At 41.2% G+C, this 24,367-nt stretch overlaps 1 protein-coding gene across 1 annotated transcript in view; it reads right to left on the reverse strand.

Annotated features, from left to right (window-relative positions):
- lamb4 (laminin, beta 4) overlaps positions 1-24,325 on the reverse strand; it is an 80,201-nt gene extending 55,876 nt beyond the window's left edge. Inside the window, exons 1-12 of the mRNA XM_054733301.2 lie at positions 24,243-24,325; positions 22,781-22,965; positions 18,712-18,844; positions 18,548-18,621; positions 16,936-17,124; positions 16,649-16,712; positions 16,345-16,559; positions 11,356-11,476; positions 4,270-4,458; positions 2,382-2,537; positions 2,143-2,246; positions 1,780-1,859 (exon numbers count right to left, since the gene is read on the reverse strand). Of these exons, the coding sequence (XP_054589276.2) occupies positions 1,780-1,859; positions 2,143-2,246; positions 2,382-2,537; positions 4,270-4,458; positions 11,356-11,476; positions 16,345-16,559; positions 16,649-16,712; positions 16,936-17,124; positions 18,548-18,621; positions 18,712-18,844; positions 22,781-22,965; positions 24,243-24,264 (1,532 nt within the window). The 5' untranslated portion in view covers positions 24,265-24,325. The remainder of the gene's footprint in view (positions 1-1,779; positions 1,860-2,142; positions 2,247-2,381; positions 2,538-4,269; positions 4,459-11,355; positions 11,477-16,344; positions 16,560-16,648; positions 16,713-16,935; positions 17,125-18,547; positions 18,622-18,711; positions 18,845-22,780; positions 22,966-24,242) is intronic.
- Between the last annotated feature and the right edge of the window lie 42 nt (positions 24,326-24,367).

The raw sequence follows: 24,367 nt of genomic DNA on the forward strand, positions 1-24,367 counted from the left end.
TGATGACCTGGTCTCCTACTACAACAGCTTGGAATATCCAAGCTCCACTGAAAACCAGATCTGTTTCCTTCACCCTCACCACTCAGCAGAACACCATTGCAGCTTCTGCCCAGAAGAAGCTACAATGGTGTTCTGCTGAGCTGTGGTAGCCTTATGGAGGGGGCCAACGGCTAGCACACTGCTGCCAACCACTTGTACTGATCTGTCGGATTGAAGAGATCTGATCAGATGCTAAAAAATCTGAGGCAACCATAGACTGATAACAGAAGGAAATGACATCCAAACTGACCTAGCTGATTTGAGTCACGCTATATGAAAACACCAATATTTCCATAGGTGATATGCAAATGAATAACAAACAACTTCAAAGTGAACAGGGCAATGTAGAAGCTTGCAGCTATACAGCAGAACATGTCAAGTAACTCTATAATAGGGGTGGGCGGTATAAACGGTATACAGTAGAAATTATGTTAATTTGGCCAACGGTAGAGATTTTGACTATATCGGCCTATCGCGGTAGCGCATGTTGATGACGTCATCAAGCGGCGTCTGTTGAGGCTGAAAGCATGGAGCCTGTGGTGGAGGAGGAGGTGGTTCTCGTAAAGAAGACCGGTGCAACATCGGTCATTTGGACTTGGTTTGGCTTTAAGGAGTCGGTTGTGGAGCAGAACGATATAATCTGCAAAGTATGCAGGAAGAAAGTATTAGCGAATAGAGGGAATACATCTAATTTGTTTTACCACCTCAAAACGAAGCACGTTGTGGAATACGAAGAAAGCCAAAAACTGCGTCCTCAACAAACGCCCAGTCAGTCAAGCGGTAAGAAAAAAGGTGGTCTTACACACCAGCAGACGGATATTTTACAAGCATTTGCTAAAGGCACTCAGTATGAGAGAAATGATCAACGATGGATTGATATTACAAACGCCATTACCACGTACCTGTGTAAGGACATGGTGCCGTTTCTTACAGTGGAGAAAAGCAGCTTTCGGGACATGATTAAGACACTCGATACACGTTACGAGGTTTTCACATTATTTTAGAAATGTTTGTGTTTTGCTAACTTTTACTTGTATTTTTATTTAAAACATCCAAAATTTTATTTTTTATCAAAGAATGGTGTGTTCCATTTTTTGGAAAAAGATCCGTTACACATCTTAATTATTACTCGTAAAGCTTTTTGATTTTTGAACAATAAATTTTCTTAAAATGGCATATTATACTGTTTGAAGTGTGTTTATTCTGCTGCTGCAATGTATCTGGTATGTGAGTATGTTTAGAAACAGTCGTTTTTGACATATATACAAAAGAAAGTCATATATCGCAATATATACCGTTACCGCAAATTTTTCAAATTATATCGCAATATAGATTTTAGGCTATATCGCCCACCCCTACTCTATAACATAATAATCTTATCTTATTTTAGATTTGAATAGATCCGACAAAATCATATTGTAAAGTTGTTTGCTAGAAATGTTGTAACGATTGAGTAGGCTGCCAAGGCTGAATGGGGAGAGCGGTTGGCCACTGATCAGAAGGTGAACGGTTCAATCCCCAGGCCCTGTAGGTCATGTGTCGAAGTATCCTGGGGAATCATACTGAACGCTGAAAGTTGTACCTCAGTCACTTTACAAATAGCAGCCGGGGATGAGTGAACTGCAGAGAAATCATTACCCAAAGGGGTTCAATTAAATAACAAACACTGTTATAAATAAAGCAGAAAACATATTGTTCACCAAGCACAGTGAATGTCTTAAAAAGCAAATTAAATCTTACGTATGGTTATGAGCTCCACCAATGTCACATTCACAGGGTGAGCAACTAAACACGGAGTTTCCCAAACCCCAGAAGCCTGCCTGAAGACAAAAACCAAACATTAAAACATGGCCTCAGTTATTGCTTTGGGGCAAATAATCCTGTAGGTTAGGGGTTTCAAAAATTTTTTCATGTTACATTCCAGATGCTTTTTGTCTTCAAGGAATTTACCTAACTAAAAGAATGATTCTAGTTTTACTAAAACATTTATCAATGCTGATTGAGAAACTGGTGACAGGAAAGTCTATTTCAGTGAAATTTACTTATTCCTCATTTTGTTTTCAAACTACTGGTTTTAAAGACTCTTTTCAAGTATGAACTCACCACACATCGATCACAATGTGGACCACTCGCCAAAGGCATGCATTCACAACTTCCAGTCCATTGATCACATGACCCAACACTTCCTAAACTGTGACACTCACACTCTGAAAGAGATGACATACACAGATCATAGCTACACAGAAAACAAACATCCGACAATACAATTCACTCATTGATCATTGCTGTGGTAAGCCTCACCTGTTCAAATGGTGAAAAGAGGCTAGAGATCATCGTGTTACCTTGACAACCAGTTGGGCTGTCTTGTCTGAGATTGAAGAACCCTTGTTTGCAACGATCACAACGTTGACCTTCCACATGTTCCTTGCAGAAACACTGACCACTTGATGCATCACACAGGCCATCACCAAGAGAGCCAGCTGGGTCGCAGTCACACGCTGAAACATTATCGCATCAAATGCAGAAAATAGCTGTTAGGCCGTCATGTCATTAACCTGCTAAACATGCAGACATATTTGTGATCTTCAGATATTTGAGGCACTTCTGAACTGTTTTCTACACCATAAACATTTGTTCATTTATTTATTTATTTATTGCAGGCATGAAAATAAAAAAAATTCAAGGGCCTCATTTCTAAAGCTTGCTTACACATAAGTGGTGTCTGAAAATTGCACAAGCTATTTTCTACGCAAACTTTGTGATTTATCCAGAAAATTTATTAGTGCATTAATTGTCAGACATGCACTGCAACGCATCCAGTCTAAATCAAACCAGAGACTTTATCGCCGTTTTACGGCGGGTGTCAGTACCGACGCTCTGGCACAGCGCGTTGCCTCCCGACGCAGGAGCTTGTCACCTGCTGACAGCAGGCTGCTGTCTTTTCCGTGGACTGCATCTTGCTGGTCATTATCACGTAACAGCGACTAGTCGACGACAGGCATAAAAAGTCACTATAGAGCGGTGAAGTCGACTAGTGACTAGTTCATACAAGCCCTGCTACTGCTCCCAAGAGTGTTCTGCAGCATAATCAGCACGTTCTCTTTGAACTTGATATCAAATTTTCGCCTCTTCTTCGTCTCCGCACGGTTAAAGTTACCCTTGTGGTCTATCACTGGCAAATCAAAAGTGAGACGGATGACATAACCGCCCCCCGTACTTGCTTGTTACCATATTTCACCCGGCCACAATAAAAAACCGGCCATTATTCACCTCCGCCAACTCCGACACCGGCCAAAATATGATACCCGGCAGTTAATTAAATACAGGCTAATATTAGAGGATTTACGGTAGTCAGGAAGAATCAACAGAATCGAGCTGCTGTTAAATAGTACAAACTGAGGTTGTACACAGATGAGAGATGTGGCGCGCATGTTCCTTCTTTCCGAGAGGTAGAGTGTTCATGTTCAGAGAACAACATTGATTGATTGATTGATTGATTGATTGATTGATTGATTGATTGATTGATTGATTGATTGAGCCGGGCTCCCTTTAGCTCACCCATAATTTGAACCCTGCGTATAGCACAAGTTGGTCGCGTGAGTTGCCGGATCCTAACAGACAGTAGCCGGAACGGTCCTTTCAAAATAAGACAGTTCCCGGATCTTGTTCCGGCAAGATCCGGCTAAAGTTAAGCATTGATATGTAAATGTTTTAAATGAGGCCACTGGAACCTGTGGTCAGAACCTTTGGGCAGAAGACCACAAGAACCATCAAGACGGCCATTAACTGAACACGTTTTCAGACACCAAATCCATCTGGGAAGAAGCAGAAGGCTAGATCAATGGTTCCCAACCTTTTTTCATGAGGAGCCCCTTTCCTGTGCCCAGGACAAGCCAGCCCCCCCCCCCCCCCCCCCCCCCCCAACCCCAACTCCTACCGGCATACACACAATTAAATGTGATTAATAAATTTCATTAAGACATACAAAGTTATAACCCTTATTAAGAGTTTGATTATACTACTGTGTGTTTTGGGGGTTTATACACGTACTTTTTGCAATTAAAAACTTGATAACCTCTGCACAGACTATCGTTTAGGGACCCCCTTGGGGGGTCATATATGCCAGGTTGGGAACTGCTGGGCTAGATGATACTTATATGTATTATGGTAATTTTTCAGTGATAATAGGTGTTGCTGCTCAGTCTGTAAAAATGAACAGAAGAAGCATACGTATGCAGGCATGGGGGTCATCCATAGCTCGCTGGGGGTTCTGATACAGAAAAGGTCGACATAGTTCACACTGAGGCCCCGTCTTGTTATGGCGGCAGTCGTCACACACACCACCGCTCACACCACTGGTTGCTGCATATCGATCTGCATCAAAGTGACACGAGTCAGAGTGACCGTGACAGTTACACCCTGGAAACAGAAAAAGAGAAGATTAACTTAAAATCAAATAAGAGACAAAAGACTGTTGGAAACTACAAAAACTGGGGGGTGGGGTTAGTGTCAGTGTTTCGTAGAAATTTTGTCATAAATTCAATTCAGTTTATTTATGTAGTTTTTTTCTTTTGCTGCGAGTGTGATCACATGACTGGTCAGTGTATTTGTAAAGATCATATGTTTGGTCGTTACTGGTCCAAGTTTGGCATTTTCGGCTTCATGCGTGTAGTGATCCAGGGCAACAAAGAAGAATCCAGACGCAACATGATCACAGCGAGTGTTACCTGATCTTAAACCTTTGACATTTTACTAAAGAGAAATGGTTTTTAACTGTATTTTTATCTCTGGTCAAAAATGGTTGTGATGTTGGTAAAAAAAAAAAAAGTAGATTTTGGCCCCTAAAAATTACATTTACAAAATCTATTCATTTGAATTCAACATATTTCTTTAATAAAATAAAATATTACCTTGTAAAAATGCTGAAGGCGTCTACTTTTTCATTAAGACTTTTGTTATGATTGTAATGAGGTTAAATTTTCAATTCACTTTTATTTATAAAGCGCCAAACCAGGAGCAGAGTCGTCTCAAGGACCTTCACACAGTAAGCAATACAGGTCAGGTCAAGTCATTAAGCCAATCAGCAAACAGTTTCCTATAAGGAACCCAGCAGGTTGCATCAAGTCACTGACTAGTGTCTGAGTCTTTACAGCAATCCTCATACTAAGTTAGCATGCAGCGACAGTGGAGAGGAAAACTCCCTTTTAACAGGAAGAAACCTCCAGAGGATCCTGGCTCAGTATAAGCAGCCATCCACCATGACTCACTGGGGATCGAGAAGACAGAGCACACGTGCACACACACGCATGCATGCACGCACACACACACACACACACACACACAGCTAGCAAAGACAAAAACATCCTTATAGCAACATCATTGTGAAATCTTTCTCATGCCTTTGTGGTGACTAGACTGGGCGACTGCAATGTTCTGTATGCGGGCATCAGCCAGTTTTTGATTTCACACCTTTAGCTGGTTCAGAATGCTGAACGTCTTAACTGGTATTGGAAAGCGCAACTATATTTCACCAGTCCCATCTGAACTTCATTTGTTCCCAGTCAGGTACCAAATTAGGTAATTATTTTTAAATGCCAAAATGGCCTTGCTCTGCATGGTCACGTTTTGGAGGGGTGTTAGAACCCAAAGTGCAGAAACCCAGGATGACACGAGGCAGGAGATGATGTAAAATAAAATCCTTTAATTTTGAAGGATGAAACCAAGAATAAATCCAGGGGCAGGGAGCCAAAGTCCAAAAATGTCCAAAATCCAAAATAAACTATCCAACTGAGACACGAGAAACACTAGAGACTAGGAACAAGAGACTGACAGAATTACCACAAACAGCAAAAATGGGCCGACAAGACACAGAGACAAGACAGGGCTTAAATACACTGGGGCATAATGGGAGGCAGATGAGCTGCAGCTGTGTGGAGTGTGGGGGGAGGACCAGGTGAAAGCAATGACTAATCAGGGAAGAAACTAACATGACCTAAGAGTGAACCTAAAAACAGAAAAGCAACCATATGACTAAAATTCTAAAGGGAAGGAGAACTACAAAAACCGGTGGGACAAAACATATTAAAGAGACTAATAAAAATGAAAAGCTGAAACTATAAACACTGCAGAGGGATGACTGGCTGCAGAGGGGTGACTGGAGAAGACTAAAGGAACACGGGAGACACATAAATGAGATGCAGACAAAGGACACATGAGGGCGCTATGAAACACAAAAGGAGAACCTGGAGTGGGAACTGGAGGGGCTGGGGAACAAAGGGACACAGAACATGACATGCACAACCTGTTGGAATTGCTGATTTTGCATGTGCCTGTGCGGCCTCTTCAATCAGCTGAACGTGGTTCCTCAGACCAAACTCAAAAGCAGAGGAGACAAAGGTTTTTCGGTGATCGGTCCCAGGTTGAGGAACGAGCTGCCTACAACTGTAAAGCAGGCTGACTTTTTTTTTTATTTTTATTTATTGAGAACCTCATTAGCTCACACCATAGTGTGGAGCTATTCTTCCTGAGGTCTCTTTCAATTTCATTACAAATATTTAACAAAACACCCCCATCCCCATCCCCACACACACACACACCCAACAACAACAAACTCCAGGAGCTCATTATAATCGTACCACCTCAATTGCTATAATATACCAATAAGTTACCACACACTTCAGAGTTCATGAAAAATCTAAATAGGTGAAAACGGAGAGTTTACACAGAGCAATAAATAACTATATTCAAGAATCAAAAATCATATCGCATCACATCCATAACAAACAAAAATTATAGAAGCTGTCATATCAGTCACATTTACAATTCACTGTGCAAAATTTACTGTTGTGTGAACAAGAAAAGCTTTAACTTCTTTTGAAAACATCTTCTGTTGTTCTCTAATAACAAAAATCTCGGTATGGCATTCCATGCAACCATGGCTCTGTAATAAACTGCTCTTTGCCTTTGATTAGTTCTGCAGCGCGGCAGTGCGCACCTTATGTCACTTGTCTGTCTCGTCGTGTAATCATGATTGTCTGAAAAAAATGATAATTTGTCATAAATTATTTTAGGTATTTTTGTAGTTATTATATTTCTTATAAATGTGATCAGTGAATATTTTAATCTACATTTCACTGTTAACCAGGCCAACCTATCGTGCATTATACTTACATTTGTTCTATAATTACAACCCAGAACAATTCGTGCAGCTTTATTTTGTGCCACTTGTAACTTATTTAAATTCATTTCACTTGTATTAGACCAAATAACTGATGCGTAATCTAAATGAGACAGTACTAATGTTTGAACTAAAGTTTTTATCTGCAAACGAGGAATAAATTTACAACAATATTTGATCGTGCCCATACTTCTTCCAAGTTTCAGCAGGACATGATTTATGTGACTAGTCCATGACAATCTAGAATCCACAATTACCCCCAACAGTCTTGCTTCTTCTACCTGCTCTATCGCTATGTTACCTAGCTTCAAATGCAGTCTAGGTGTCATCTGTAGTGTATATGTATTCCCCACTATCATGCATTTAGTTTTTTCTGCATTGATTTCTAGTTTGTTCATTCTAAACCATTGTGTAACTAAATCCAACTCCTTTTTTAAAATATCATTTAATTGGCCTTCTGTTTGTGCTGATGCAAATAATGTTGTGTCATCTGCATATATAGCCATGGTTGCATGTTTTAAAATCAAAGGTAAGTCATTAATAAAAATAGAAAACAAAAGAGGGCCCAAACAACTGCCCTGTGGCACTCCACAATCTAACTGACCCGTTTCAGAATAACTGCCATTAAAATAGAAGTTGAATTTGCGATTCGTTAAATAACTTTCTGTCCACTTAAAGGCGGACGACTTAAATTTATAACGTTCTAATTTTTTTAATAAGATTTTATGATCAATCACATCAAAAGCTGCACTCAAATCTAAAAATATAGTACCAACTAACTTTTTATCATCTATTTCTTCTAACCAATGATCAGTAATCTGAGCAAGTGCAGTAGTAGTGGAGTGACCCGCCTTATATGCATGTTGATAAATTGTGTTTAATCTATTTGTTATAAAATATTCTTGTATTTGTTCATATGCTACTCTTTCCAAAAGTTTGCTTAATGCTGGTAGCAAACTTATTGGCCGACTATTTTTACCAGACAGTGGTTCTCGGTTATTTTTGATTAATGGAATTACTTTAGCCTTTTTCCATTGGGCTGGAAAAATACTTTGATTAAAACTTATGTTAATAATATGTGAAACTGGCAGTAAAATAAAATCTGCCACCAATTTTAGCAATCTTATATCAATATCATCCATTCCAGGGGGATTATCTTTACTATTTAAGATTAATTTTTTAATGTAATCCTCTGATACCTCCATAAACTTAAACTCACAATCTTTCATTTGCATGATATCGTCCTTAATTCTTTGATAAGATGTATTTTCTTCTTTTCTCTCCTCCCTGGTATTATTCAATGTTTTAATTTTATTGATAAAAAACAGTTTTAAATAATCAGCTATTTCTTTTGGTTTGGTTAAAAAAAAACTCCATCTGCCTCTAGAACAGTAGGTGCCTTCCTTTTTTTAACCCCCAAAAGCTCATTTAATGTACCCCACACCTTTGCATGATCTAATTTAGCTTCTATGATTCTTCTATGATAATATAATTGTTTTTTGTTTTTATTCAGTTTGGTATTTTGCAATATTCGCACCATGTTTCCAATTGATTTGTTTTTATTGCTTCTAATTTTAATTTGTCCCTCTGCCTCATACGTTCCTTAAGTTCTTTATCCAGCCATGGAGAAGCTACATTTCTTACTGCCTGTTTCCTCATCGGTGCATGTTTATTCATCACCTTTGTTAACAAATTGTCAAAGATCTCTACAGCTTTACCCGGATCCTGCTCCTTTGTTACATATTTCCAATGTATGTTTCTTATTTCTTCTACAAAATCACTCTCTTTAAAGTTTTTAAAAATTCTTTTATATATAAAGTGTTGACCTTTTGGCACCTTGACTTTTCTTTTAATAGCAACTAAATTATGGTCACTGCATCCAACTGGAACAGAAATTGCCTCAGAACATAATTCAGCCATATTAGTAAAAATTAAATCAATACACGTTTTAGAGCAGACACCATTATTTTTAACCTGCACTCTTGTGAAATCTTTTACAACTTGTGACAAATTAAAAGTATTAGCAAATGAGGTTAATTTACTCTTTAATGAGCAATTTCTTGATTTCCAATCAATGTTTAAGTCCCCTAATAGGTAAATCTCATTTCCTGTGTCACAAACCATATCTAACATTTCACCTATTTGATGGAGATACATTATAGCAGCATCCGGCGGTCTGTAGCAACATCCAACTAAAACAGATTTCAAATGAGGACATTGTAACTGTAACCAGAGTGCTTCCACACCTGTAATTGTGAACTCTGTTCTTACCTTAACAGGAATATGATTTTGAATATAAAAAGCAACACCACCTCCATGTAAAGTTCTATCCTAACTAAAGAGACTGTACCCATTTATGTCTAATAAAGAACTATTTATTGTCAAATCCAAATGTGTTTCTGTTATTGCATTACCTGTAAATTATACTTTTCTACAATATCTTGAATATCATCTATTTTATTCCTTTAACTACACACATTCAAATGAGCTAATTTAAACCCTCCTTTTTGCAACAACATTTTATCAGCCATTGAAGATTCATTTAGAACTTCTTCTACCGGTATTTATAATTTCACACTGAGCTTCCATTATTGCCTTTATCCCAACACCAACCACATTCACACACACACACACACAGTCACAAAAATCTTTAACGTTGTAATGAAAATACATTTCTGCTTCGTTCTGCCAGCTCATGACATAATCTTTCAAAAATAAATCATTATGTGGGTTCAAACAAAATTAACCATAGCGAGATCTACAATAGTGCTCTCAGTCCAATTCTTGAAACGTCATCTTCACGCCTTTTAGCTCTTATTTAATTGGTATCAATTGTCATTATTTCTTAAGTCCAGGCTCAATCACAGTTTTATAGTACATCTCAGCCTCACTTCGTTCCTGAAATTTTTTTGTCTCTCCTTTAAAAGTTAGGATCAGCGTAGCTGGAAAGATCATACCGTGTCTCACTCCTGCGCTCTTCAGTTTAGCTCTGATCTCCCAGAAACCGGCCCGTTTCTTTGCCATCTCCCTTGTCAGATCCGGAAAAATCTTTATCTTCATTCCTCGTACTTGTAAGACATGTTCCTTTTTCATCACCTCTATAATCTTCTCCTTCATTGACAACTTTTGCAGGTGCACAACCATCCCTCTTCCACCCGCTTTGTTCTCTTGTCCAATCCGGTGCGCCCATTCCACTTCAGGCTCAGACGCAAGCTTTCCTTGAAATAAATCTTTAAATAGTTCATTCATATAAGCTGTTGGCTTGCCTTTTTCCACCTCATCTGGTAATCCAAATACACGGAGATTGTTTTTACGGCTATCCATTTCAAGCCGCTCAACTTTCCCCATCAGCTCTGCATTTTTCCTCTCCAGTGTTCCGCGCTCCGCTTCCAACTTTATTATTCGGGTATCCATATCAGACAAGGTTCCATCTACTTCGCCCAGTCTCCTTACACAAGTTGAAATGTCATTCGTGATAGTATTAAGTTTTTCAACCACCACTCATCTCCTCCCTTATTATCAATCGTATCAGTTCTGACAGCTCCTTGCTTTCTTGCGCACCTGCCATGTCACTTTGCACCTGCGGACACACTTCCACTTCGTAATTTTATTTTTGTTGGCGCGGCAGTTTCGTTTTTTTCGAGGGCATGACACTGCCAACAGTCTTATCTTTCAGATCCACCAACCTTTAAGTCGCCTTTTCCATATTAAACACCACAATTTGAACAAATTGTCAGAGCTCGGCGTTTCCCCGTCCTTAATCCTGACGCATGCGCATCGCACACACTTAAGGCTAGACTTCCGCTAGACTTATTGTGTTTGAATCTCACCTGAAGACTCACCTTTAATCATTGGCTTTTAACTGAAATAGTTGGTTTTACTGTGACTTGTATAATCTTGTTACCACTCCATAATTTCCTTATTTTGTGAATGTTTTTATTGTACAGCGCTGTTTTTTGTTAGTGATTTATAAATAAATTGGATTGGACTGTTTCCATTTGTACTTCAGCTACAGATAATACAATTTGGAATTGAAATAATAGCTACAGCAAAAATTAAATTATATAAACAGTTATTAAAAACACGGTGTCTGACCTGAATGAATGAATCATAGAAAGAAACAAAAATAGTGAATTTACTCTTGCAGGTGTTGGATGTGTATTGGCCTCCAGGCTTCCAGGGGGAGTCATTGTAGAACTCTTGACACCTCTCACAGTTTTTTCCAGCTGTGTTGTGCTGGCAAACACATCGGCCATGAACCTGGAAGCAGAAAACGTTTTTACATGCAGGTAGAATTAAACACTCAAACCAAAGTAACTGCTGATGTCAGCTAGTCTGATTTAATGGGGACAGCAGCAGCTCAGGAGGTAGAGCAGGTTGTCCAGTAATCGGAAGGTTGCAGGTTCGATCCCGGCCAGAGAATTCTGCTGTTGTGTCCCTTGACAAGACAACCTGCCTTGCCTGCTGATGGTGGTCAGAGGGATCGGTGGCGTCAGTGCTAGGCAGCCTCGCCTCTGTCAGTGTGCCCCAGAGCAGCTGTAGCTACATCGTAGCTCATCCCCACCAGCGAATGAATGTGTGTGTGAATGGGTGAATGACTGTGTTGTGAAGCGCCTTGGGGAGTCCTAGAACATGTATACATGTGTATGTATATACATACGTATACATATGTATGTATATGTACATGTGTATGTATATATACATGTACATATACATACATATGTATACGTATATATACATACACATGTATACACCCCACAGCAGCATGAGAATGAGTGAGTACAGCGAGGCAGAGGGCGTCTGAATAAAAGCCTCATTTGACTTTTGATTTCACATGTCAGCAAAGTTATGATAGTTTGCATTAAAATAGTATTTTTGCGCAGTATTTGTTCTCAGATTTCGAATAAAATTAGTTTGTTATGACATTACTATTTATATTTTTTAATAGTTAAACCTGTTTTTTTTTTTTTTTTTTTTTTGGGTCTTTTCCCGAAGATTGGTCCCGAAAGGGGGGTCATCTTATAATCGGGGTCATTCTATATTCGGGCCAATACGGTATTCATTGTCTGTCTGCTTTCAGAAAAATCATTAATAAATCATACATAAATAAAACAGTTTCCCCCACCTCTTGTTGTTTTCTTACATCTTTGACTTTTCTTTCAGTCTCTTTGTCCACTGGGAATAAAATTAAACCACAAGCAACTCTAGTCAATTCTTGCTGCTGCATTTAATCTAGTATGTGGGAATTTTGACATATAAAAACAAGGAAAATGCATATCATAATAAATATCTTCACAGAAATGGGAAAAAGATCAACACCTCCAAGTCCATGGTTCTTAATTGGAAAAGTGCATATTCCCATTTCATAGAAGACCTACTTTATTTGGAGGAGTTTAAGCATCTTGGGTTTTTGTCCCAGGGAAGGATGGAGCGGTGTGAAATGATGCTTTTCATTTATTGAAAGCTGGTGTTTGGCGAAGCTCTCGGTCGATCTACGTTCCTACCTACCCTCACCTATGGCCACAAGCTTTGGGTAGTGACCGAAAGAACGAGATCACGGATACAAGCGGCTGAATGAGTGTTCTCTGCAGGGTGGCTGGACTCTACCTTAGAGATAGGGTGGGAAGCTCGGTCATCCGGGAGGGGCTTGGAGTAGACCCACTGCTCCTTCACATCAAGAGGAGCCAGATGAGGTGGCTCGGGTCAGGATGCCTCCTGGATGCCTCCCTAGTGAGGTTTTCTGGGCACGTCCAACCAGGAATAGACCAAAAAGGAGACCCAGGACACGCTGGAGGGACTATGGGTGTGTCCGAATCCAGGGGCAGGATGCTTGTGAGGACCGGTCCTTGCCGGTCTACCAAGGTCGGGTCCTTGCATGACCGCTAAAACCGGAAGTCAACAGCTCTGAATTCAGACAGTTCTAGCCTCGTTTTTATGCCCACCCCCATTCTTTGTGTGCATAAAGTTTGTAGTAATAAAACCGCATTGAAATGTTTGTAATGTTTTCTGGCCTTTTCAACTTAAGCCTACCAATGCCTGGATCTTTTTTTAAAATGTATTTATTTAAACATGTTTTAATGGTCTTTAACAGAACAGACCCCTGTACTGCAAGATTAACCTGAGTGCTCCAGTCCTGGACCGGTTTTTAACCAGGAGGATCCCAGACCAGATTTTCATCTAAGCAGGGAGTCTCTGGCGGTGTTGCTAAATCTCCTGAACCAGGATCGGCGACATGGTTGGAGTGCAACAATCGAGACCCTGGTGTTTCTTTTCTGGTTGGCAAGTGGAACAACCTACAGGGTGGTCTCGAGAGTGTTTGGGGTGCCTCGTTCTACTGTCCACGGCTTTGTCCATTCAGTCACAGAGGAGGTGGTCGCCATTCGTCATCAGGTCATACACCTCCCCAAAACCCCATAGCAGATGGAGGTTGTGTCTTGTGGGTTTGCTGGGCTGGCTCGCCACAGAGCTTTTCAGAAAGCAGCAGGTGCAATCGACAGCTGCCACATCCGGATCAAGCGGTCCTGATGGTCCGTGCTACAGAAACACAGTACACCACTACATAAAGTGGAAAATTATTTTGGGTGTAATCTTTGTTTTAGAATTAAATATTAAATTGCTTTTTATCTCAATTACAGGTCATCACAGCATGCACCATTCTGCACAACACCAGCCTCAGTGCTGGTGACATTGTGGCACAGGAGGATGAACCCGAGGATGATGTTGCAGAAGATGAGGGGGAGGCATGTTTGGAGGCAGACAATGGTGCCCTCTGGTGGGACCAACTTTCTGCTGAGGTGTCTGCTCTGGAGGAAGTACCACCAGAACACGATTACTGTTAACAGGCAAGTAATTTAGGTAGTAATCTCTAGTTCTAAACAGCATTTAGTCCAGTTATCATCTAAACAGTTACAAGTATTACACTCATCTATATCCTTTTTGCACATATCTGAATGTTAGTGATGTGACAGCCGTAGATTGAGCCTGCCCAGCAAAACCTTTTGATGGAGGATGCAGTAGACCAGGGGTGTCCAATCCTGGTCCTGGAGGGCCGGTATACAGCAGGTTTTGTGGTTTTTCTGCTCCAACAGGCTTGATTCAGGGGTTGAAACACCTGTGCAGCAGCTCATCAGGCTCTGCAGAAGCCTATTAATTAGCTGCTGATTGAAATCAGGTGGGTTGAAACAGAGTTCAAACTAAAACATGCAGGATACCGGCCCTCCAGGACCAGGATTGGACACCCCTGCAGTAGACAGTGAGATGAAGCATCCAGAAGCACCCTCAGCAGACCACCCTATATGACGTTCCACTCTCCAACCAGAAAAGCTCAGCCACAGGTCTCGGTTCCAGCTCACTGGGATCCATATTCAGCAGATTTAGTATCACGCCAAACACTTCCTGCTTACCAAGTTAAAAAAACTGTTTTGTTGTTCTCTTCAAATAATTTTGATGTATTACAGTTTTCCCTCACCATTAATTAACCTTTGTTGTTACTTTTAAAGAAAGTGAATAATAAAACTGTTAAAATGATCAAAAAGAGTTATCAAATAATGGAAATTTTATAAATTTTAATCAAATAACAAATACAGTCAAACAAATATAAAATATAACAACAAATATGTTGAACCAGAATAAAAACAAATCTAAACTTTTTCTCTATCATTCTTTCCATCAGTGGACAGAAAACATGCCAACAGTTAATCCAAGAATACTTTTCACAGCAGAACACAAATGGAACTATTGTGCTCATATGCGGTGTAAATGGACCTACTCTGGTACCTCCATGCCATCGTGGCTGCATTTTTGGCTCCAGTAAAGAGAGCATCGTTTTGATCAGGGTGCTAGTCTGTTCAGATGTCCCTAGCACAAGTAACAAAAAATATTAGCAATGAAACAATACAAGAACAATCAAGCTAGTTCATGGTATTTCTTTTTTTCACCTAAAATGTCATTAAAAACATTCAACCTAGTTTGTTTCTTGTGTTAAATTACATGAATAAATACGATTCAAGCTCTTTTATGTTGGTTTTTTCCTATAAAACACTTTATGGTGGTTTTGTTGCCTTAAGTTACATGAAGAAAACCACTCAAGCTCATTCGCGGGGACATGTTTTAATACATTTCATATAACAAACATAAGGAAAAAGACTAAAGACAAGTTTTACATGTTTTTACCACTAATTTTTAACAAACTTACATTTGAAATTGTACTGCTCTCCCGTTCCGTCAGCCATTGTTGCAAATCTGTACAGTCCAGCGATTTGGCGCACAAATTATGCTGGGATAGCCTTCGCCGGTGAGGATACACCAGATCCATCCTCAAAATTCGGGAGGACCAAGGACCCGTATAAGGACGTGAGAATGAGTATCCTTCGAATTCGGACAGTACTCGTCGCTGCGTTGTGACGTCATCGGACTCGTGCATCCTTGCAAGCATCTTGCCCCTGGATTCGGACACACCCTATGTCTCACAGCTGGCCAGGGAGCACCTTGGGATTACCCCGGAGGAGCTGGCCCAAGTGGCTGGGGAAAGGGAAGTCTGGGCCTCTCTGCTTAGGCAGCTGCCCCTGCGACCCGACACCAGTTAAGTGGCTGTAAATGGATGGATGGATGGATGGATGGATGGATGGATGGATGGATGGATGGATGGATGGTGTGTGGTGTTTTCACATTGCCTTTTCGATGTGTGTGGGCTACTGTAGCTGCAACATCCACTCTGGCCTGCGTGGCGCTAATGAGTAATATTCTTACACACCGGGGCTTAAAAGTGGCATAGTCCTGAAACTGCTTTTTCTGGAAGCTACTAAATGTCAAGAATAAACTGTTGAGTTCACCTTATGTGATACAAGAGAACTATTACTACTTGTTTAAAAAGTGTCTTAAGTAATATTTGATATGTTTCTTTTTCCATGTAGAAAAGTCACAGGTCAGTTTCACGAACATAATCCTGCAGTTCACCTTGAACCCATTTAATCATTTAGAGACCATGGGTGCATTTAGCTTGTCCTGGTATGTACTAAATGCTGGATTAGACAGATGTAGCAAACCTGATTTCCAGTTTAAATGAACTTGTTTACGTATTTTACTTCTGCTAAAACACTGGATGTTTTTAAAGAAAAAGCCAGTTTTACCATGTCAGGCTGAGAGAAGACATCCCCACGTCCTCTGTCCTCTGGAACACATCGGCTTGCATGTCCATTACAGAAGCATCTTCCCTGAACCACCATGTTGTAAAGGGAGTAATAATATTTTACATGAGGGTTCCTCCGCCTTCGTGCCAGCAGTGTGTCACCAAGGGTGAAGAGACGAGTGAAGTTTACTCGTATATTCGTCAGGGTGATTAGATCTAAAAAGAAATGTTCAATAGGTTTAACCATTTTTGGTTTTCTTATCTTACGTTGATGCAACACAGTCATAGTGTTTATAAAACCTCACTTTGAATTTCCGGCGCATTTGGGTTTTCTATTTCAAAGACAGGGTCCAGTGCTTTCAGCACTACCTAGAGGACAATCATCAGACTTGACCTAAATTTCATTGATCAATACAGTGCAATATAACATTTTACATAATAAAACAAAATGTAAGTTATTTTTCTTCATTTATTTGGGTTTTTTTAGTTGTTGAAACATCAAGCTGGGTCACTAGATGTTCACTTCTATTTCTTTTTTATTTATGACAACAGAAGGAACAGAAGGTTGGGCTGTGGTGTGTAGATGTAGTACCTCTCCACCAGTAGAGGGCTCTGGACTTGAGTATCTGCTGTCACAGACCACATTATCGATGTTCCAGGCTGGCTCATCAGGAACTGAAGGAAAATGAACTGCACAATCTTCTGCAAAGTAACGAATGACTTTCCAACTCTGTCCAAAATCTTTTGACTGCTCCACCAACATGGCTGCAGGCCTGAAACTCTGCAGTCAAATGGCACAAAGGACACTCACATTTAGCTGCTTGGCAGATTTTTATCTAATTTCTTACAATGGAAGGAGTCACGTTAGACAAGAAGCCTGCAGACATGGCAGACTTGTCTGTTTCAGTTCCCTGGTTTTGTGCTTTAATTCCTCTAAAAACAACTGGTTGTTTCCAGTCACTGATTGCTGGATTCTGTGGATCTTTTTGGACCTTTTATGATTCCGATGATTTTTGGGACTTTTTGATTCCTTGAATATTTATTTGGACTATAAATATTTCTGATCTGACAGAGGTGGCTCAGCATAAGTATTTACTCTCTGTACCCTTGGAACTAATTTGAATGGCCCCCTCCTTCTGCCCCACAATTATGGGTTTATGCTTTCTGAAGCAAACAAAAGGATTCCGAACCTTAAAGAGGATGTACGGCGACTGTCTGCTGAACTGCATGAGGAAGAGTTGCTGCTGGGTGGTTTGAGAACTGGCCAGTTTCAGGGTCAATCCATTTGACAGAGACATCCATTCAGAACTCACTGCTCCAAGACACCATTGCTTATGAAGCAGCTTACACAGTCCAATCCCTCGAGGACCTCAACCTTGAATACCCAACGGCCACCTCGACAATGGAAGTACAGACCATGGCCAAGTCAGACTCAGTGTCCCTGCCTCCCTTGAACATTTTGGAAGTTCTGTTGGAGGTGGGAATTGAAACTTCTTCTGACAGGAAACTCTGCCAGACGTTCCCAGCAGACGCTCGCAATACGTTTGGGCCTGCCAGGTCTGACTGGCATCCTCCCCCGTCATCGAAGCCAACTCAACACCACGTAGTGGTCAGTTGACAGCTCCACCCCTCTCTTTACCCGAGTGTCCAAGACACGCGGTTTCAGGACTCTAGAAAGTGTTATATCAAATACAGGATATTTATGATTTATTGTTCTCTCACTCACAGGAGATCACTGCTTCCTGTAAACTCCTCCATGTCCCTAAATACATCATGAGCTTTTAAGCACTTACTTGTCCATAAGAAATGTTGCCAAATTGCATGGGGCTCTATGGGACAGGGGGCAAGCTTAGGAACACAAAAAAAAGACCTTTTGCTTCCTTTATATAACAGCACAGGGTAGGACTATTGCTTTTACCTTTATCCAAAAATAATCATACATAATTACTGAAAGAAGGAAAAACATAAAATCTCTTGACAGCACTACTTAAAGTCATCAATACTTATAACTGTCCTTCAAATTTTGATGGAAAATCCAATTAGAGGAGATGTTATCAGAAATTGCTGTCACAAAATTTACAGAATATTTGTCAATGTTTTCTTCTGCTTTGTCAATTTCCCTCTGGGATTAATAAAGTATTTTTGAATTGAATGAGTCCTCTCATCAGAACATGTAATACAACAAACCCTGTTCAGCATCTTACCTTGAAGGTTAGCACCAGGTGACTGAACTGAAACATGGCCTCCAGATCCAGCTGAATGCTGACCTGGTGAACCCCTGCAAAAACCAAAGAAACCAAGTTTTATTAGGAACTGTCATGATGAAATATTCAGGTGGAAAAGGCTCTTCCTGAGCATCTGGACTTACCATTCTCAGACTGCCACCACTTCCTTCTGCCCGTATGGTCGGAAGTACTGATGATGTTTTCAATATGGTGGCTGTTTGGGTTGTTGCGATGGTATGGAAGACGAGAGTCACATGTGAAACATTTCTCCTGTCCCTGATGAACACAAATCACTTCTCAATACTCTGATGTGTGCTTCTGCATTTCCTTTAACCTTCCCCGTTCTAACAGCTGAAGCAGACAGAATTGTTTGTCTACATGGCGTACAAGTGTGCGTGTGGTAAACATAGGGTTAGGGTTCCCACAAACAGCAGCAGCTCGGGAGGTAGAGCGGGTTGTCCAGTAATCGGAAGGTTGCAGGTTTGATCCCGGCTCCTACCAGAGAATGCTGCTGTTGGGTCCTTGAGCAAGACACGTAACCAGCCTTGCCTGGTGGTGGTGGTGGTGGTGGTCGGAGGGACCGGTGGCGCCTGTATGGCAGCCTCGTCTCTGTCAGTGTGCCCCAGGGCAGCTGTGGCTACAATGTAGCTCATCATCAACAACGTGTGAATGTGGGAATGGGTGGATGATTGTGTTGTGAAGCGCCTTGGGGGGTTCTAGAACCCTAAGAACATAGGGGGAAATCCCGGGGGGGGGGGGGGGGGGGCTGCCCCCAACCTTGCATAAGGTTGTCCTCCCCAAAAAAAATTGAGCAGATAAACATATTTAATAGCGATATAGTGTCATCTAATGAAAGCAAAACACAACCGGTCACAATGAAAACCGCTAAACAACGTGTTTTAGTAATTGAAAGACTGTGACCCCCCTCTTATTACTCAAATTGGTATGGTCCACAGAAGCTTTTCGCCGCTGCAGTTAGTTAATCACCACACCTTCTACTGGTACGGAATAAATATATTTTTCTGTGCTAAATTTCAATACTTTCCCAGTAAAATGTCCCTGTTAAGGAGCTGCAGCACGTCACCTGACAAGAGTTTCACAAAACACCTCGGAGTTGGTGGGCTTACAAAATGACTAAACTAAATCACAACTTTTGTGTTACTTGCTAAAGTTAAAGGAATCCCAGCTAAATGATGTCTCCAAATATGGAAATACCAGCTATTTAATAAAGCACCTGGTTATTCTGCAGTCTGCCAGCAGCCTGTGTGGTGGGTTAGGGTTAGAACATTTCAACGTTTAAATCAACAACCAGACCTTTGTGTAGCCTGCCCTGTTTTAGATAACAACAATATAATTAGTCCAAGTCCAAATAATATTCCTACTAGTCATCACTGAAAATAAAAGTGTCAGCAGCTATATTTTGTTAATAATTCAATTTATTTTCTATGTAAAAATTTGCAGAAGAAGGAATTAAATTTAAGAAATTCTTTAAAAACCTAATAGGTAGTCCTTTTATCATTTATTAAGTAGACTGGATATTTGCTCCAGACATCTTTAAATATATTTAACGTTTCAGATGAGCAGCAGATAAAAGTTCATTTCTAAGAATAACTTAAAGGAAAAGTGTCCCAAAAATTCCTGTTTTTGAAAAATCTACATCAGCATCACGAAAAGAAAAATCAAACCACGCTGACATTAGTTTTAGGGAGTAATTATGAGAGATGTTCATCCGGGTTTTTAATGTTTCACCAGGTTGTAACACTGATACAGAAGGTCTGATCATCTGTTGGTGATCACAGCTGCTCACTGAGTGACAATGAGCAGATTTCCCTTTATAAAACTTAGTCACCCCAGGATTATTCTATTAGATTATACAGATTGTTTCCATATTTAATCATTTTTGTTATGGAAATTTAGTAGAGTTTATTTTTTATCTTCCACATTATGTAACTTAGTCAATTATTTTTTAATGTTTTATTGTGAAAAGGTTCAAGAGGTGTTGTGGTACTTTACCTTTCTCCACAGGAGTGTGTGTGTGTGTGTGTGTGTGTGTGTGTGTGTGTGTGTGTGTGTGTGTGTGTGTGTGTGTGTGTGTGTGTGTGTGTGTGTGCGTGTGTGTGTGTGTGTGTGTGCGAGTGTGTGTGTGTGTGTGTGTGTGTGTGTGTGTGTGTGTGTGTGTGTGTGTGTGTGTTCGTTCATTTTCATCTCTCTAGTCTGTTTAGATACACAAAAATTATCACATTTATCAATTGTGGTGTCTTATTTTGAACCGTTTCTTTTATTTTGTAAAATTAACCGGCCTGCCTCTTCTGCTTTGGTTTGACTTCCTGCCAGATTTGACGCGGCTCATGAAAAAATAGAGCTCACGCCGAAACGATCGCCGCACGGCACGAGCCTTCATGGCGTTTCGTGGCTGATGTGACAGTGCGTTAACGAGGGCGTCGATTAGAAGCGCTCGTTGTTCCACAGCAGTTTGCGGCGCGTCTGGTGTGTTCCGAGCATCAGCCTTCTCATTCCAGCATTATTTATCGAAGTCCGCTTGATTTTATAAACACATCTGCAGTAGTCTCTACAGCTGTTTTTACAGGACCATAGCGTTTGCAAAAGCGGGATTTGCCACGGCTCCCTGGGAGGATTTTGGCATTTATAGTAGCAAAGCTGAAGCTAGAATAAACTGCCATCAGGCACCTCTCAAACCAAGACGGGATAAAGGGAGGTCGCTGGGCGGCCCCCCCGGCATGTGACGTACAGAGTCGCGCATTCTGCGTCAGACGGAAGACACGTCAGACTGATGAAATTTCTTTTTTGGGACCTTTAGCTATGATGTGACCTGCTTTTTGTCCCGCTTGATGCCCCGCTCAGCCAGTGTTTTCACCACTCTGCCGAACAGCTGGCTGTCTCTCACCGTCCCCGTAAAAAGGCGACTAATCTGTTCGTCCGCTCGCACGGCCAAAAGCTCCATGGTCTCCGCGTCCGTCCAGTTTGCCATGTTGCAGGTGGTTGAAAGATTCTAGTGAGAGGCCATGTTTATCTGTGTTTTTATCCCTTCCGGACGGCACTCAGCGCGCAGTATATATCACTAACGCGACCACCCTCTTTTGCAGGGGGGCCTCCCACAGTCGCCCCAAAGGGATTAGTGGGGCTGACGCGTTTAGCCGTCAGAGGCGAGAGGCCCATGCGACAATATTACTACGAGGCTAAGCGCATCAGAATTGAATTCATCACCTTTACCCTTTGCTCCTTGCTGCATTTACGAGCCCACAAATTGTGATTTAACACTCTGTAATGACGCGATGGCCTGTCTTATAAAAGAGGCTTATGCCTCATCTGTCCAGAATGCCTTATGAGTGGATCTCTGTGGGGGGAAAGCTCTGGTGCTCCTCTGTCAGGAACCAGAAGTTAGTGGGAGGAGAGGGGAGCAGAACACAGCAGGATTTACAATCTTACTCCGTTTTATTTCCTGATATTAGGACGTCTGATCAGCTGGTTTCTCAGTGAACTTGCTCATGCTGGAGGCCCACTCTGCAAGTTGCAAAACAGCAGGAGACAGAGATTGTTTTCATGTCCTAACCAAAAATTACTCTCTGAAATGTTACCGTCACTTTAGTTCATTTTAGTTCAACCCAGAAGTCAACTCTTCGGATCAATTTGGTCCAGATTCAACCAACTTTATGAAGTTAATACATTCCAGTAATGTTATTCCAGCTCTAGAAAGAGGTGTGTAGGAATCTGTAAGAAGTGTTGTTCAGGCTGAAAACACAGCTTCTAGTCCTTACTGATTCAGCTGCAGCTGCTCCAGAATGCTGTTCCCAGGTTTCTTTATGGAGAATGAAAATTTTGGTTTGATGGCATTTTTTGTTTTGTACTGCCTTTTAAATGTTGTATATCTGCATTTGCAGCTGTTTTATTGTGTTTTAGTTGTTCTTAACACTTCATTCAGCTCATTGGGGTGATTGGGGGTAGGTAGGGGGTTTCTAAATGAAATCAAGACTTGTTTGACTGTGAAAGTCAGAAGAGACAGAACCTCTGATTCCATCCGGGATTTTACACAAACAGAAAACTTTCAGATTCAGACACTAAAACTCTTAATGTTGGAGACTGATTTTGTTATCATCTGTTTTGATTGAGAAACTTTAACATGCAAAACTTCAACCAACTAAAAGTGGATTTTACTCTGGTAGCATTCTGGTGCTGAGTGCTGGTGTCTCTAACCTCCAGATAGCCAATGATGCAGTAATTCTGAGGTCCCTTCAGGCCACAGGTTGATGAGGCCGAAAGCTGCGCCGCTCGACCAATCATCAGGTCACCCACCCGGGGGTGACAGGAGCTGCCAATACACTGTTCCTCGTGATCCTGGAGGTCCCTGGGGTCTTGGGATTTTACTACTGAAATCAAAACTGCAGAGAAATATCAATGTCAATACTTCATCTTAAAAAATATCTTTGTGCAATTTTTTCAACCAATAATGGGTAAAATACTTTTGCTCATCAAAACATTGAGGATCAGTCAACGGGAAATTTTACTGAAACTGCACCTTTTCTTGTTTGGTACCAGAATATTTTCTGTTCAGTTCGTCCTTCAGAGCTGATTCACTTGACAACCACAGTGTTAGACCCATCTCCCAAGTGTAGGAGCTGAAGAAATCTAAACATTGCTATTGTCATTAAGGAATGACTAACTTTGAACATTTTCAAAAAAACAGAGAAGTGGCTTTTATCCGATTAGTCCTGCAGATACAGGTTTATCCAGCCATGAATTTTCTTTTTTCCGAGATACTTTAACACCTCAACTTGAGGCAGGACTTAGTACCTGACCCGACATTCTACCCTTTTCTGAGTCAAGACCATGGTCACAGATTTAGAGGAGTTTAATTTCATCCCAGCTGCTTCACACTTGGCTGCAAACCACTCCAGCGAAAGCTGGAGATCACATTCTGCTGAAGCTAACAGGACCACATCTTCTGCAAAAAGCAGAGACCTGATCCTCAGGCCACCAAAACTGATCCTCTCAACACCTTGGCTGCACCTAGAAATCCTGTCCATAAAAATGATGAACTGAATCGGTGACAAAGGGCAGCCTGGGCAGAGTCCAACTCTCACCGGAAACGAACTTGACTTCATGCCGGCAATGAAGACCAAGCTCTGACACCGGTCATACAGAGATCTAAGAGGGCTTTCACATCTGGGCCAGCAAGGACCGGACTGGGTAGCTTTAATAGGAGACATCATGGACTTTTCAGCAGCTCAGGAGGTAGTTGTTCAGTAATCGGAATGTTGCAGGTTCGATCCCGGCTACAACCAGAAGATGCTGCTGTTGTGTCCTTGGGCAAGACAGTTAACCCACCTTGCCTGCCCTGCTGGTAGTGGTCGGAGGGACCAGTGGCGCCTGTGCTCGGCAGCCTCGCCTCTGTAAGTGCGCCCCAGGGCAGCTGTTGCTACATCGTAGCTCATCACTATTACTGTGTGAATGTGTGTCTGAATGGACCAGACACCCTGTAAGCGTAAAGCGCTTTGGAGTCCTCTGACTCAGACGCTATACAAGTGTGGGTCATTTATCCTGCAGTAATTGTGACCTCACATGTCACAGAAACCCTGATTATTCCCTCCCTCCCTCCCTCCCTCCTTCCTTCCTTCACCCCTTGTAGGTACAGGTGATGATGGCAGGCTGAACTCACCCAAAAGAAATAGGGGAGTCATCTTGAGATCCCAAGGAGTCTCTGGTAGATTCAGGTGAACTCTGAAACAATTTTTTTATTCTAGAAGAAAACAAATTATTTGATCATCTCAAGATGTCAACAAC

The sequence above is a fragment of the Nothobranchius furzeri genome, chromosome 4, assembly GCF_043380555.1.
Source record: "Nothobranchius furzeri strain GRZ-AD chromosome 4, NfurGRZ-RIMD1, whole genome shotgun sequence".
Lineage (NCBI taxonomy): Eukaryota > Metazoa > Chordata > Actinopteri > Cyprinodontiformes > Nothobranchiidae > Nothobranchius > Nothobranchius furzeri.